Genomic DNA, 12,017 nt, shown 5'->3' with positions numbered 1-12,017 from the left:
ATATCATCAAGATCATGGAGAAAATCCTTGGATGAATTACCAGATTCGAAGAAGAACCCATCTATAAAACTGGGTTTTGACGATGAGCAGTTGTTTCTGGGAAAATTATTTGCTGGGCTACTGGGGTTGAATCCTTCTGTGAAGTCTGTATCAAACTCCATGAGAGAGAGAGAGAGAGAGAAAATGAGAGGAAATATTCTGATTTCCTTTTCTCCTGTTCTTCGTAACATCTGTGCTTCCAAGGCATTTAACATGGTGGTGGAGTGATGGTGACCGTTGATTCATGGCATGATCCAACGGTTGTGATTTCATAAGATTATAAGCTTTCACTCGATCACTTGCTTGGTCATTTCCTTTTTTGGAATTCTGTAGTGATGTTTGATTGTGTGTAATTTTTTCATTTTTTTTTATAAAAATTCTCAATTTACCAACTTTTCAAAACTATTTTCAAAATACCGACTTAATGGCGCTTGAAAGTTTGGATTTTGAAAGAGCGATGGTGAGATTCGTAGCCTTTGTGTATCTAACACATTAGGAGGTATTTATTTCGCTAGTAAAATTCAAAATTCTAAATGTTAAATAAATAATATTTTAAAAAATAATTTTAAAAATATGACAAAATAACTTGAAATTTTGAGTTTTGAAAAGGTTTCGCTATTGGTTCGTCTAGTGACCCTTTAAGAATTCAAAATTCTCATTACTAAGCAGATGATATTTCAGAAGATAATTTCGAACATGTGATAAAATGATATTTTTTTATAAAATAAATGTTAAAATTATCAAAAACTCATCATCTTTTTTATGTTTCTTTTTTTCAATTGTCTAATTATACATGTAACTGTAATTTAGCTCAAATTCTCTCTCTCACACACATAAATTTGTAATTTATTATCATCCTTAAAGGTCGAATAAATGGTTATTTAATTAGAGAAGGAAAAGACAATTAAGGCACCTTAATTTCAATACTAATTAAATTATTGAAAATATAGTGTTAGGTTGTGTTAACCATTTCATCGCTTTAATCAATCTCATTGGTTAGTCAAATATATCATAACTAGTTAATGTAATTGTAAATTTTTAGATTAATCACGTGGTTGACTATTACAATATCTTACGTGTTTTTCTCATATTATAATTAATGTTATTCTTTAATTATTTATTTAAAATTAAAAATATAAATATATAGATATCGCGTGTCTTGACTATAAATATGAAAATGTATAGATTACATATTTATTGTATCTTATCGAGTTTTTTTTTATTTTAGGGTGTGGAAACAACAAATGAATTAGGTCGACAAATTAGATTACACGAGTTTCGCAATATATAAGGTTAGCTAGTTGAATTAATAGAAAGATTTTGTGCCAATATTAACAAGGACGAAGGTAATTTCTTACTATGAAAAGAAAACGAGAATCATGCATCTATTAATTGTTAAAAAATTAAATTTATAAATTTATATCTATATTATTATATAATCAAACACTATATTTTAAGGTTACGAACCTGATATCTTGCTTAAAAAGCAAAACTTAACCATGTTAATAAAATTTAAACTCAAAATCTTTAAATAATAATTAATTTTTCAAATAATTTTATCGCTACACTAATGCTGATTTTATTTAAAAAATTATCTAAGAAATTAAAAAGTAAGTTGTATTTGTCAAAAATCACTTAATAAATTTTTATTTTTTATTTTTTACGTTTTTAAACTTATGTAACCCCTACCACCTATGATACACGAAAATGTCGGGAGTATCATTTCGGCATTTTCGAAATGTTTTCTGTACTAAAACACTAAAAAAATATTTATGGGTCATTTTTGCAATTTCAAAAACATTTCAGTATCGTTACCTAATAGTAGAAAAACATTTTTGCTCCATCTATAAAATTAAAAAAGGAATTTTTTATGTCTTTAACTCAAAATTTTAAATTATATATTTTTATATTACAAATTTATTTATCAAAAAAATCTTATATTTTTTTATTTATGCGTTTCTCTTATATTTTCATTTTTTACTTCTTAAAAAATACCATTTTCAAATTTTTGTTTTCATACAACCTAGCCTACCATACCATACCTTGAGTCTGTATGCATATTTGTATATATATATATATATGTGTGTGTGTATGAATGGGACCGAGTATATTGAGGTGATAAGCCCTTTTACATTGTCCGACAAATTTATCAAGAGAGTTATTGAAGGGTGCCAAAAAGATAAAAATGTCATCGCCCAAATTATAAATTTGCAAACCATGTCATTGCCTTGCCAGTCTATTCTTTTCTTTGTCTTTCCCTTTCTTATGACCATCGATATGTAACCGCCAACTATTATTGCATTCATCTTGCTTTTTCAGGGTCATCGCATTACCGTCTCACGGCCATCGCCTCACAACCTCATCGACTACCGCTGCATTCTCAATAGTGGGAGGATACAATAGCGATCGATGAGGCAAATGCAACGACAATCAACGATTACATTGGTGACCATAAAAAATAGAGATAAGAGAAAACATGTGGGCAAGATAATGATAGGTTTTGTAAATTTACAATTTAGGTGAAATCATTTTAGTCTTTTTAACTCCATCATAAACCCCGTCAGTAAATCTGTCAGACAAAATAGATTAATCCTTGAGGTGATAGACAAAGTTGTTTCAACAAGAACAATTTAACTTCCATTCATTAATTAAATTACTTTTGGGTCTGGATGGAATAAAACAAACTATGAGGGTTCGAATGTAATTTACCCATAAATCAACTCCAACAAGTCGGTTAAGATAAGGACACGTGTCAGCTCGCCGCCATCCTCTGCCCGCCGCCTTCGCCCATCTCGCGCAACGTATATAATCATCGAATCAAAGCCAAAGTTTCCATCCCTGATCAAGGGATTCAGACCAATCGAAGCCATTGGAAAAATGCTGAGAACCACCGCCAAGAACTTCCTAGGGTTAGGGTTTCGAAACGCCCAAACCCATGCCAAAGCTCGATCCTCTTCGACGCAGCTGCAGCTGCTGGTGCGGCTGTACCACGAGAGGGTTGTGGACCACTACAACCACCCCCGCAACGTTGGGTCCTTCAAGAAGGACGATCCGACGGTCGGCACCGGCCTCGTCGGCGCCCCAGCCTGCGGCGACGTGATGAAACTCCAGATCAGGGTCGATGAGCAGAGCGGGAAGATCGTCGATGCGTGCTTCAAGACCTTTGGATGTGGCTCCGCCATCGCTTCGTCGTCTGTCGGTTAGTTGAATTTGAAACTGTTTTATGATCTTCATTGGCTTTAATCTCATGAAACTTTTTCACGCAAAGATGGTATTGAAACTTTATTTCATCGTTTCGACACTAGAGCTTGCTCAGGAAGGGTTAAAATAATGTCGTATTGTTATTCTTGCATAGATTTTTATTTTTCAATTGATTATGAATATTGTTTCACCAATACTAATCAATAGGATGAATTACACTTGATGATGATGGCTTGTTTTTAAGCCAAGATAAACCCTTTTCTTCTAGACTGAGTTTCTTACAGGAAGACCTTCAGTATTTTTGCCGGTAGATTCTGTGATTTTTGATTAATATTTGGAAGTGATTTGCCAATAGCATGTGGTAATTTCAGCAAGGATAAATAACAATTTAAAAATGGAGTCATTCATGTTCAAAGCCATATTTTACACAATTTCTGGAAATATTTTTCCAACAGAATTGAAAGGATAAGAGGAGGTAAATGATTAAAGCCAAGTCTGTTTCTGGGTTGAGAAAGTGAGTGTAAGGAATTGAACTCTTTTGTTTAGTTTCTATTAATGATTCTATGTACAGGCACCATCTGTTGTTTTATTTTCATTTCCTTAACCTCCACGAATTATAGCTTTCTCTATATTGTTGTGATTGACGAGAGAACTTTTGCTGGGAACTTTGTTGCTTGGGACTAGGGATTTTTGCAGTTCTGAGTTGGGTCTTTTGATTAGGAAACTTATCAAAAGAAACTTTGCCCCCTTCTTTTTCACTCTTTTTTTTTGGCACTGCTATAGGTTTTTCAGTGGGGAAGATGATGTATTTTTGTGGGTTGAATATGCAACTTTGATTACTTCATCCGGTGTACATGAATTAATAAATATGTATATTTTGGGTTCACCCACTAACTGGTTTTCATCTGTCTCTCTACTGGTTCTTTTCTACGTTTTATAGTTGGCATTACTGGTACTTTCTTTGAATTATAATCTTTAAAATGTCTGAAATTTCTGCCATTTCTGATATTGGCTCTGTTAAATGTGTGGCCTCCAAAATATATAAATTTTAAGTTGACGGTCATAAAGTTGACAGTCACAATGTTCCAAACTAGCAGAGATGATCACTGACTCTCATCTCGATATCAAGATAGTCTAATCCAATAGTTTCTACAAGCAATGACAATTCTTGTAGTGCTGAATGAGATCTATGCACTGAATGCCTCATCTTTTTTGTTTTTTTTTTCTTTTTCCTGAAACTGTAAAGTAGCAATTCAGCTATGACAGTTCTGCTTGACATCAGGAAAACTGCAAGGCATTCTTGAGTTGTAATTAGAGTATTATTAACTGTTGGTGTGTGCTTTAACTTGCAGCTACTGAGTGGGTAAAGGGGAAGCAGATGGAAGAGGTCTTATCCATTAAGAACACGTAAGCTCCATTTCTATTCTTGTTGTAAAACCCATGATCCTATCTATCAAATGGTGCACACATTTAATTGGTTGTCTAGAGATGTACTTGTTTGGTTAGTCAATCTTGTGTATGAACCAAGTTTGTAATTACTCTGCTAAGGTGTTTTTATTGGATTTTTGTGGGTTTGATACGTAAATCACTTTTCTAGTGGCAGCCAGTTCGCATACGACCATATGCTGCTTTTCCTATTCTTTTTTTTTTGACAAAGATGTCAAATAATTTAATGGTGATTTAAATTACCCCCTAATGCATTGTCAACCTATCTGTTGGTTTGTGTGTGTATATAATCAACCATAATTGACACCTACATTCACGGTTTCATAACATTTTCATGTCAGTGCTGCCTGTTTAGCTCTCTGCTTTCTAGTCTGAGAACTTTATTTATTTTGAATAACATCTTCATACTGATGACAATAAGCTCTCATCTATTATCCTATACACTGATCCATCCCACTATTGTTCTGAGAATTTCCTGAATGGCTGACACGAATTTTGTAGCTTATATGACATGAAAGATGACATATTTGTATATATATTATGTGATGGCTATAACAACAATGTACGAAGCCTTTTTTCCCAGTTGATCACATGAATTCTAGTTCTCCATCTGATGACTGTCCTGTTCTATTTTTTTGACTCGTCTGAAAATGGATTGACGAGTACACTTGAGGTTGCCGATGCACATTTCTCTGTTTTAGAGTGCATTTATTAGCTCGCCCCGTATTTTTAACATATGGAAAACATTGTTTTTCTCTAATTATATTGTTAAGCTTAGTTAGTCTGCATACTTCTTTTCAAGAACTTCATCGTCTGAAAGCCTTAAACCAGAGGATGCTGATTCACTTGATGATATTGCAGTGAAATTGCAAAACACCTCTCTCTCCCACCAGTTAAACTGCACTGCAGTATGCTTGCTGAGGATGCCATAAAGGCAGCCGTCAAAGACTACGAGGCGAAGCGCAGTCCGCCCGCTGCCGGTGCGGCGGCGGCGGCGGATGACTGATGATGCTCTTTTGCTGCAAAATGGGAATTCTATGGAAGAGCATCTGTCTTTTGATCTTGACATATTGGGTGATGTAAAGGTTGTACCTTAGGTATGATCTAGATCTGATGTTATCACCTTTCTCCTTGGATGTAATTTTGCTCTTTTAAGGAAACTACCCACCCTCTTGTCATATAAATAAAGTTTTATTCAGAGTGATATAGATAAATAAAAACTCGGATCGTAGATCCATTATTACAGTTGGTCTCAAGCTCAAATACGACTAAATAAAAGAAAAAGGTTGTGTTAGGTCAGCTGTCAGTTCAGATCAGAGATGGGCCCTGATTGATGATATATGTCTTTGAGGGATTTATCTTGGGATTATCGCTCTTGCGTAGTCTTTCATTGTTTGTGTTCAACTTATCTTGTTTATATGTCTTTAAGCTTGATATATGTGTTTTTTCTTATTTATTATTTATTTTATTTATAGAAAAAAAAGAGATTTATCTGAGAACTTGTGTCTTTTGAACTTGTGCTTCACCTGTGTTTCAAAATGATCGTCTTTAAAACGATGTTTTTATCCTTTTTCTCCTCCAACGTAATTGTGCTTTTTTGAGGAAACTACCCTTCTAAATAAAGTAGTTCTTAGCTAACAAAGTAGATAAAAGTCAACTTGTCTATGTTGGTCTCAAGATTGAATAAAGGGAAAAGGTTAAATTCTTTCAAATTTTACGTGTTTTAAAGTAATTTTTATGGAGATTCTAAATGGTTTATAAATGATTTTGGAGACTCCTTGCCCGATATCTTGGTGAGATAGGAAAAATGACCCTTGTTGGAGATGGGACAAGATGGGGTAGGGATCCCTGTTCTCTCATAAAATAATTTTATATTAATTTTTTAAGAATAACAAGAAGTAACATTATTAAGACAAAAAAAGTTACAATAAACAAAAAATATTATATTATTAAACAAAAGATTGCAAATGTCCAAACTAAAAATTACAACAATTGAAGCGGAGATGAGAAATTACTCAAAATAAAATCAAAATTCTGAAGGTTCAAATGACTGCAAAAGTAGCTTGAATCTTATATCTTTTATAAGAGTTATGGTTTCAGTTCAACTCTATTTATATATCCATAGTACATGCATCATGTAACATAGAAAAAATAGTTTAAATAGTTTATATTGATACAGATGGCAAGGTTAAACTAATCGAGGTAAGGGCCATAATTCCTACCATTGCCTTGTCCTGAACAAGAGAAATTATGAATTACCCCTACCTAACCTTGAAACCTTAGTTAAAAGGGCATTAATCTTGTAGGGACATTATTTTGTCATCCCTATTAATGATAGATAGGAATTAAATGGAAGATAGGGTGGCTAAATGGATAAGATAATGGTCCAACTCACAATTTGGGTCATTTTTTGGTGGTTGTGGTAGAACTAAAAAATAGAGTAAGAGAGATAAAATTAAAAAGAGATAGAGAGTTAAAAGTAGGGATCGATAGCGATGGTCTTTAATGGAGGAAAAGAATGATGATGGAGCATACCATTAGCTCTTGCGGTCCAATTAGAAGGGGAAAAGGATAAGAATAAGAAGAGGTCATTGACAATTTATTGTTGGCATTAATATTATTACCATATTCTTTTATTTTGATTTATTTTAACTTAATTATAGTTAAATCATTTTACTCAATTAAGGTTTAATTAATATCATCTATGATAAAAGGAAGTGTTGGAGAGAAAAAAAAATAAACCATAGACATCATTTCTAAACTATAAGGAGTCTTTGTACAAATGATTTAAATTACAATGGGGTTTAAAAGTAATTTACATAAATAAAAAGGTTGCTTAACATTGTTGATGCTTAAACATCATTGGATGTTTTAATTTGATTATAAATAATTAGAAAGTTAAAAATAAGGTAGTGAATTTGTATATATAAAATGATCGGAGAGATAAAATTCATATAGTAATTCTTGTTAGATAGTTTATGTTTAGAATAATTTTTTTTTTACTCATTTTGATTTTACCAATAATCAAGACATTATATAGTCTCGAAATTCTCTTCAATTCATTAACTATAAACACACCTATAAAATTGCTTGCAATAATTCTTCAAAGTTGCCTGCAATTATTATTGAAAAAAAAATTATGAGTATACTTATGCACTTTAAGTGATTATTTTGATGAATATTTTAAGATTGTCAATATAACTGTTAACCTTGAACGACTATAACTAACATAATTCTTAAGGAAGGTGTGATACTGATGAAAATTTCCTTGACATTTGTACATAATCTTCTTTTAACGTTAGGAGAATTATACATTTTTATTAGTTACTTAAATCTTCTGGTCTAGTCTTTTGTTGTGAGACTTGGAATATGCCATAACTTAAAGTTGTTGATACTTTTTTGGTTCTTCCCATCAAGCAAACCACCTCGTATCGTGGTCATTCATTATGAACATATTTTATTTATTGTCGACGTTCGATTTCAGCCGACCGTGATTTGTTTTGGGTCGCGGTGAGTAAATCCAAAATACCAAGAAGAAGAAAAGAACTCAGATTCCAAACGTGAGTCAACACCAGAATTTTTACGTGATTCGGTCAGAACGATGCATACTCTACGACCGCACTTTGATTGTTCTTTTCAGAATGGCGGTATTTGATTATTCTCCTTGTCCCTGCCCCTCATGATATATATCATTCTTATTTATACTGAGGAGTTTTTATAATTTGGATAACATAAAGAAAATACAATGAGTGTATAATGGGAGATAAACAGCCCTTATCGCTTTCATAAAACCAGGAGTGAGATCCTCATTTCGAGGGGTATGGGCTATTGTAGATAAAGTGAACGAACCCTAACTCTGACTTCTCAGTAGCTTTGCCACTCATTCAAACAGGAGGTTTTAGGCCAGCGACTTGGATAATCCAGCGATCTGGAGGATATTTTCGGGAGCTCGTTAGTCGATTGCTGGGAGCTCGTTGGGGGGCTTATCGGGAGCTCGCCAGATGCTCGCTTTACGAGTTCTAGATTTTGGTGGTGGCTGAATTTTCCTTGACGAGGTCGTCTGGGCCTTCTTGGCCTCGGGTGATTGGGCCGATCCATCGAACCGAGTCTAGCCCATGCGGGATGATGCAAGAAGTACATATAACATCTATCATTTTTATTTTAAAAATTAAAATAATAATATTGATAAATAAAAACACATGTTCCCAAACGACTCAAGCTCTTAGTTTGGTAAAAGAGCTATCTTCAAACTCAATTTGTTTTATTAACAATTTTGGATGGAACACACTGTTAAATGAGAACTAAATGATGGGCCCAATCCATTCGACATGTCTAAATAACCAATTATACTCGTGTTGTGTCGCCACTTAACATATTAGGCAAGAGCTTTTAATAACACAAAATTAGTCAGACAATTTTAAATATAATAATAATAGACTCCTCATGGTAGTAGTACAGTTCTCTTAGCCCTAAAGGATGGCTAAAGTAGCATTGGAGTGGGAAGAATTTTGGGTTCAACCAAAGTTCAAATCATAAAATTACTTGATCGAGGAATTTAAGTTAATTTTTGTGAAAATTTTTACGAACAAATTTTAATGATAAATTAAAATAAAAATTAAATTTGAACAAAAAAAAAAATCAAAATTTATTACAATGTAATTTCTCTCTTTTGATTACAAATCCGTTTATTTTAAGTTTCGATCGATCGCTCGGCTCTCTCACTCTCAGATACCCACTGGATTGACGATTGCTTTTCATCTCCGTTTTCTTGCTCCAAGCGAAATCCAAAACCAGCTAGTTTCCATTTCATTGGTGCTCCCTCCCAATCACCGTAAGCAACTTGGATAAGTTTTAAAGGAGTTGATTTCCACATGTGGTTTTTTTTGTTTGATTCACGCTTTTGATTTTGGGTTTTCTTTCAATTACTCGATTGGAAATGGCAGAGGGAGGAGGTAAGTTGGTCGTTGCAACGAACTTCGCCCCACCGAACCTCGTTCAATTCAGCCCAAGTCTATCGGTGTCATTTCGGGTTTTCTTCGGATTCTTCCTCTCCAATTATAATTTTGTGTTTTTGAATACATTCTTATTCTTCAGTTTATGTGTGAGTAATATTATATGCAATTGATTTTGTTTTCTATTTGGGTGTTTGTCTGGATTCGAGTGAAGTGACCAAACTGGACGTTGGGCTGGACACGAACGGTTCGGGGTTGGGGGACAGTGGATTAATGGCTGGTTTAGTACAGGACCACCCCTCCCTCGGGATTGACGATATAAATGAAGAAAATCAGGAGAAGTTGTTCAACAAGGACATCGTAGAGCGAGAGAGTGAAGGGGAGAGAGAGATGTCTCATGCAGTGGGAATTCGATTCACCGGTCGGGTTCTCGTCCGGCTGGACCTCAGCAAGGCGGCCATTCAGGGGAATTTTGAGGAGAGGGACCCAACAATTCTGTTGCCTAATCAGTCTGATGATATATCTCACTTGGCTTGGACATTGGAGGTGAAATTAAGCTCTTCCCATTGTTCGGTTCTGTTGATCTTGTGGGTTAATTGTGTCGATGCTTTCTAGGACTGTGATTGTCTTCTTTCCAATTTGAAAAGTTGAGGCTGGAGGGTCAATTGATTTGTTCATTTTTGGTTGCAAATTTAGCTTTCTTGATAGTATTCTCTATATATAATTGCTTCTAGTACTATATTACTGAAGGATTAGGACATTTTCTTCTAGTGGTGGACAAGGCTTTTCATTAGTTATAACTTTCAACTTTGTTGTACGGCACAAAATATTGGGTAGCAAAGCACCAACATATGCAAAATATGAGGGGAATGGATAGAATGAAATAAGTCTTTAACAAGAGTGGTGGAGGAATGATATGAAGAACTTGATGGGAGACTCTTAGGTGTGACATGAATTATAAGGGCCTAAGAAAAAGATAAGGCCGTAAACAAAAAATAATTGGTTCATGTAACTGACGCCAATGGTGGGATTAAGGTTTGATATAATTGTTGTTGTTCAATTTGGCCTTGTAACAATCACATAATTTGGAATCCAGATTCTATGAAATTGGAGTCTTATGATAACCCCCAGATGAGGTTCTCCTCTATTGCGACTTTGTTGTTGCTGCTATCATAAGTCTTCACCTTGCTCTTGTACCTAGGATTTGTTATCTTAAACTTATACTAATGTTTAGGTCTTGCTACATGTTGAAAGCCACTTATGCCATCTAAATTTGTGATGGCTTGGTTTATTTATTTGTTTTATTGAAAAGTGGTTGTTGATGGTTTGTTAGGATCTCTTATCAAGTTGGTGTATTTTTCAAGACACGAGGACCGATCAATGAATTACAGGAGAAAGAAGTCTCTTCAGGAAAAATTTGGTGGTTCTAATGGGAATAGGAGGAGCTACCCAATTCTTGGTGGAAGGCTTCATTTTGTGAAGTTTGAAACACCAAAGTTAATGAATGCTTAGATTTTATTTCTTCCAAACAGCTTCACTATGGTGGTATATGTCTTTTCCCTTGTTCATGATTGAGCACAGTGCACCATAACTTCACATCACAGTCATAGCTTTCAGCAACTTTAGTTAAATTTTGAACAGTTGATAGTTGTTGATATAAAGACAAACTTTTACTTGGTGCATTTATTTCTATTTTCACCATGTGATGGATAGGGATGGATGCACACCTTTGGAATTCTGGGGCCCCAAACAATGAAAATGCAGTAATTAAGGTAACTTTTGTCTTCCATTATCATTTACAGGCAATAATCCTGCAGTATGTTTCTTAAACTGAGTTGTATAAAGAACATGGAGATGGTATCTTCGATGATTAAAAATAATTCATTGAGTTCTTTTGGGAAAAAAAAAAATATTAAGTAAGAAAAACTGGAAGGAGTTATTCTTTCCTTGGGCCATTTGTGGATGACACTGGAAGCCCATTTTTGAGTAGAGGCAAAGGCTACATCAAATATTTGAGATAAATAACAGCTAATACACATCAGATTATTTGGGCTGATTTAGGTGACCATTCTGGTTAAGTTAGTATTTCTTATGTTTCAACTGATTTTATAGGAGGACTAATTCAATCAATTATTCTCTCTCAAATTATGCTTGATATATGAAACAAACATTTTCTCAAGATTGATTTATCGAGAAATCTGCTTAAGCTTGTTTCTGTCCTAATTTTTCTGACTGTAAAGTTCATTTTATATGAATTGTTATACCAAAGTTCCCCCCCCCCCCCCTTCAGACAATAAACAAGTCCTGGCCATGCAGGCAACTTTAATTATTTATGATATAAATCACCAAAAATAGGCTTAATAATTTAAACCTGACTGG

The 12,017-nt window shown here is 34.1% G+C and overlaps 1 protein-coding gene and 1 long non-coding RNA gene across 2 annotated transcripts; both read left to right on the top strand.

The window, feature by feature from the left end:
* Positions 1 to 2,859: 2,859 nt before the first annotated feature.
* Positions 2,860 to 5,931, top strand: LOC127793533 (iron-sulfur cluster assembly protein 1-like). Its single transcript, XM_052324278.1, has 3 exons — positions 2,860 to 3,238; positions 4,593 to 4,647; positions 5,548 to 5,931. Exons 1-3 carry the CDS (start codon positions 2,917 to 2,919, stop codon positions 5,690 to 5,692), a joined length of 522 nt encoding a protein of 173 aa, XP_052180238.1. The 5' UTR covers positions 2,860 to 2,916; the 3' UTR covers positions 5,693 to 5,931.
* Positions 5,932 to 9,405: 3,474 nt separating this feature from the next.
* Positions 9,406 to 10,039, top strand: LOC127793531 (uncharacterized). The gene is made up of 3 exons (XR_008021441.1): positions 9,406 to 9,517; positions 9,630 to 9,715; positions 9,853 to 10,039. It is a non-coding gene; the product is annotated as an uncharacterized LOC127793531 (long non-coding RNA).
* The last annotated feature ends 1,978 nt before the right edge of the window (positions 10,040 to 12,017 follow it).

The sequence above is a fragment of the Diospyros lotus genome, unplaced genomic scaffold (genome assembly GCF_014633365.1).
Source record: "Diospyros lotus cultivar Yz01 unplaced genomic scaffold, ASM1463336v1 tig00011885, whole genome shotgun sequence".
NCBI classification, from domain to species: domain Eukaryota; kingdom Viridiplantae; phylum Streptophyta; class Magnoliopsida; order Ericales; family Ebenaceae; genus Diospyros; species Diospyros lotus.
This window is presented reverse-complemented; position numbering and strand designations above follow the sequence as displayed.

Bases quoted from the DNA above. Each gene is read 5' to 3' on its own strand.
- LOC127793533 (XM_052324278.1), top strand. From the start codon at position 2,917: ATGCTGAGAACCACCGCCAAGAACTTCCTAGGGTTAGGGTTTCGAAAC. The intron at 3,239-4,592 runs GTTAGTTGAATT...TTTAACTTGCAG, and splicing joins CATCGCTTCGTCGTCTGTCG to CTACTGAGTGGGTAAAGGGG. The intron at 4,648-5,547 runs GTAAGCTCCATT...ATGATATTGCAG, and splicing joins GTCTTATCCATTAAGAACAC to TGAAATTGCAAAACACCTCT.